The following is a 2,043-nucleotide window of genomic DNA, read 5'->3' as shown; positions in this document are numbered from 1 at the left end:
CTCGGACTTCTAGTGGTGGCGACTGGGCAGTGGAGGGAAGCTACCCAAGGTCCCGAGAAGAGGGTTCCCCTAGGAAAGCAGGCCGCTACCCTTGCCACCACTGGCCCCTCTCTCGGCCGTGGGTGGCCTCTCCCTCCCTGGATATGGTGCCTACTGGGCAGTGCTGGTTTTTCACATCTGACTTTGGGGGTGGGGGGTGTCAACCAACCATACACATCCTGGGTGCCCTTTCCTCCCGGGAAGCATGGGGCTTGGGGCACCGAGATGCTGTCACTGGACATGGGGAAAGGACTTGGGAGGTGTGTTCTCCATCCTGGCATGGGCACACTGACAATTACACCGGGTTTGCTAAAAAAAGGACCAGGGGGTTGTTATTTAGCATAAGAAATATAACGCATGGGGCAGGAGTTTGGGGCGGCCTGAAAAGGTGCCGAGTAGCATCATGGAATTCTCTAGAGCCAGACATCGCCACTGCGGTTCTCTGCAGGCACAGGACACAGTGGAGAAAAAGCCACAGCGCGTCTGCAGGAGTCTTGCCAAGGGGCCAGAGGCCCCTGGAGCCCCCCTCCTCCAGGCTCCCTGGGAAGGCGTTTTGTACTGGCCGATGACTCCCCATCCCCCTGACTCCTGCCTGGCCCCCGTGGGAGAATGAGTTTCACACGAGACAAGCCAGCGCAGACACTTGTATCGCACACCACACTGGGTACCTGGGGAAGGACGGTGACACAGCCCGGTGGTGCATCTCAGAGGGGAGAAACCCTCCAGCTCAAAGGGAACAAAAGACGATCAAGTTTTCATGGTGACCACACTACAGGAAAAAGAAGAAAAACAAAACCCTCTGTTCTTGGCAAAAAAAAAAAAAAAAAAGGGTGAAGGCCAAATTTCTCTTAAAAAAAGTTGCATGAGTTACAGTGCAACGAGTATCTTTTTTGTTTTGCTTTCTGCACTTGTTAAAAAAAGGATTTTTTTTTTTTTTAAGTACAACACAGTCAGATATGCGGCCACAAAAGTGTAGCTGTCTTTGGCAAGAAGTCCCGGCCTCGTCCTCGCTGTCACCTCCGGCCCATCTCACTCTGTCTCATGAAGTGGATGTTGTTGGCGCTGTCCGACAGTTCGGGGTACTGCTCTACAGAGATCACAAAGAAGCCGTCGTAGCCTTGCACCCGCCCCGTGCTCAGCACCTGCTGCTTCTCCCCCTCCGTCCAGGCCCGCAGGCCCTCCTCCCCTTCCCGCAGTCTCTGCTGCTCGCGGGCCCACGCCTGGCGCACGGCCCTCTGCCGCGCCAGCTCCAGCACCCGCGCCTTCTCCTCGTCCAGCGTCGTCCCGTAGCGGGTGTTCAGGCACAGGGCCCCGTACTGGAGCTGGATGTCTGTGTAGCGTCTAGTCCTGCCACCGAGCATGGTGTTGATCTGGGACACGGTGACGTTGACCCCGTTCTCTAGGGTCCGCCGCCCCCCGCTGAGGCCCAGGATGGCCAGGTCGCCTTCTGAGGGCCCTGGCTTCACAAAGTAGTGGGTGTCCACCCCGTCAATGGTGAAGTGCAGGTTCTCCAGGTAGTGGGCATTGTTCAAGATGGCGGCGACCCTCCGCCCATCCTCGTTGGCCACACTGATGATGTCTGTGGTCACTCGGCCGTCCTTTAAGGCAAACTTGACCCCTTTGCCAAAGACGGAGCCGGTGGAGGCGAACTTCTTTGTTGTCTCTGGGGCCTGCTGGCAGCTGGTGACAGTGGAGCCGTAGAGCTGGTCAAAGCGTTCCAGGGTGACGAAGGCCTTGAGCTGCTTCTGCACTTCGCACTGCACGCCGAGGATAGACTGAAGGAGCAGAGACAGAGAGAGAGTAAGACGGGGTGTGTATGTGTGTGTGTGTGGGGGGGGGGCAGAGAAAGCCCCAGGCACCAGGAGTCACTACCTAAACCCTATCCAGCCTCACTAACCTGGAGCAGCTCGCTCCTGCTGAGCATCAGCACACGCTGCGAGCTGAAAGGTTGCCAGTGTGAAACCACAAGTTGCTCCGTGGGAGAGAGATGAGGTTAAAGTTAGA

At 57.1% G+C, this 2,043-nt stretch overlaps 1 protein-coding gene across 1 annotated transcript in view; it reads right to left on the bottom strand.

Annotated features, from left to right (window-relative positions):
* Positions 1-670: 670 nt before the first annotated feature.
* LOC101654740 (teneurin-4) overlaps positions 671-2,043 on the bottom strand; it is a 278,141-nt gene continuing 276,768 nt past the window's right edge. Inside the window, exon 27 of the mRNA XM_045293084.1 lies at positions 671-1,814. Coding sequence (XP_045149019.1) covers positions 1,053-1,814 — 762 coding nt within the window. The 3' untranslated portion in view covers positions 671-1,052. The remainder of the gene's footprint in view (positions 1,815-2,043) is intronic.

The sequence above is a fragment of the Echinops telfairi genome, unplaced genomic scaffold (assembly GCF_000313985.2).
Source record: "Echinops telfairi isolate 266 unplaced genomic scaffold, ASM31398v2 ScPeMD7_1713;HRSCAF=2227, whole genome shotgun sequence".
NCBI classification, from domain to species: domain Eukaryota; kingdom Metazoa; phylum Chordata; class Mammalia; order Afrosoricida; family Tenrecidae; genus Echinops; species Echinops telfairi.
The sequence above is the reverse complement of the archived record's forward strand: the minus strand, read 5'-3'. Positions and strand labels throughout refer to the sequence as shown.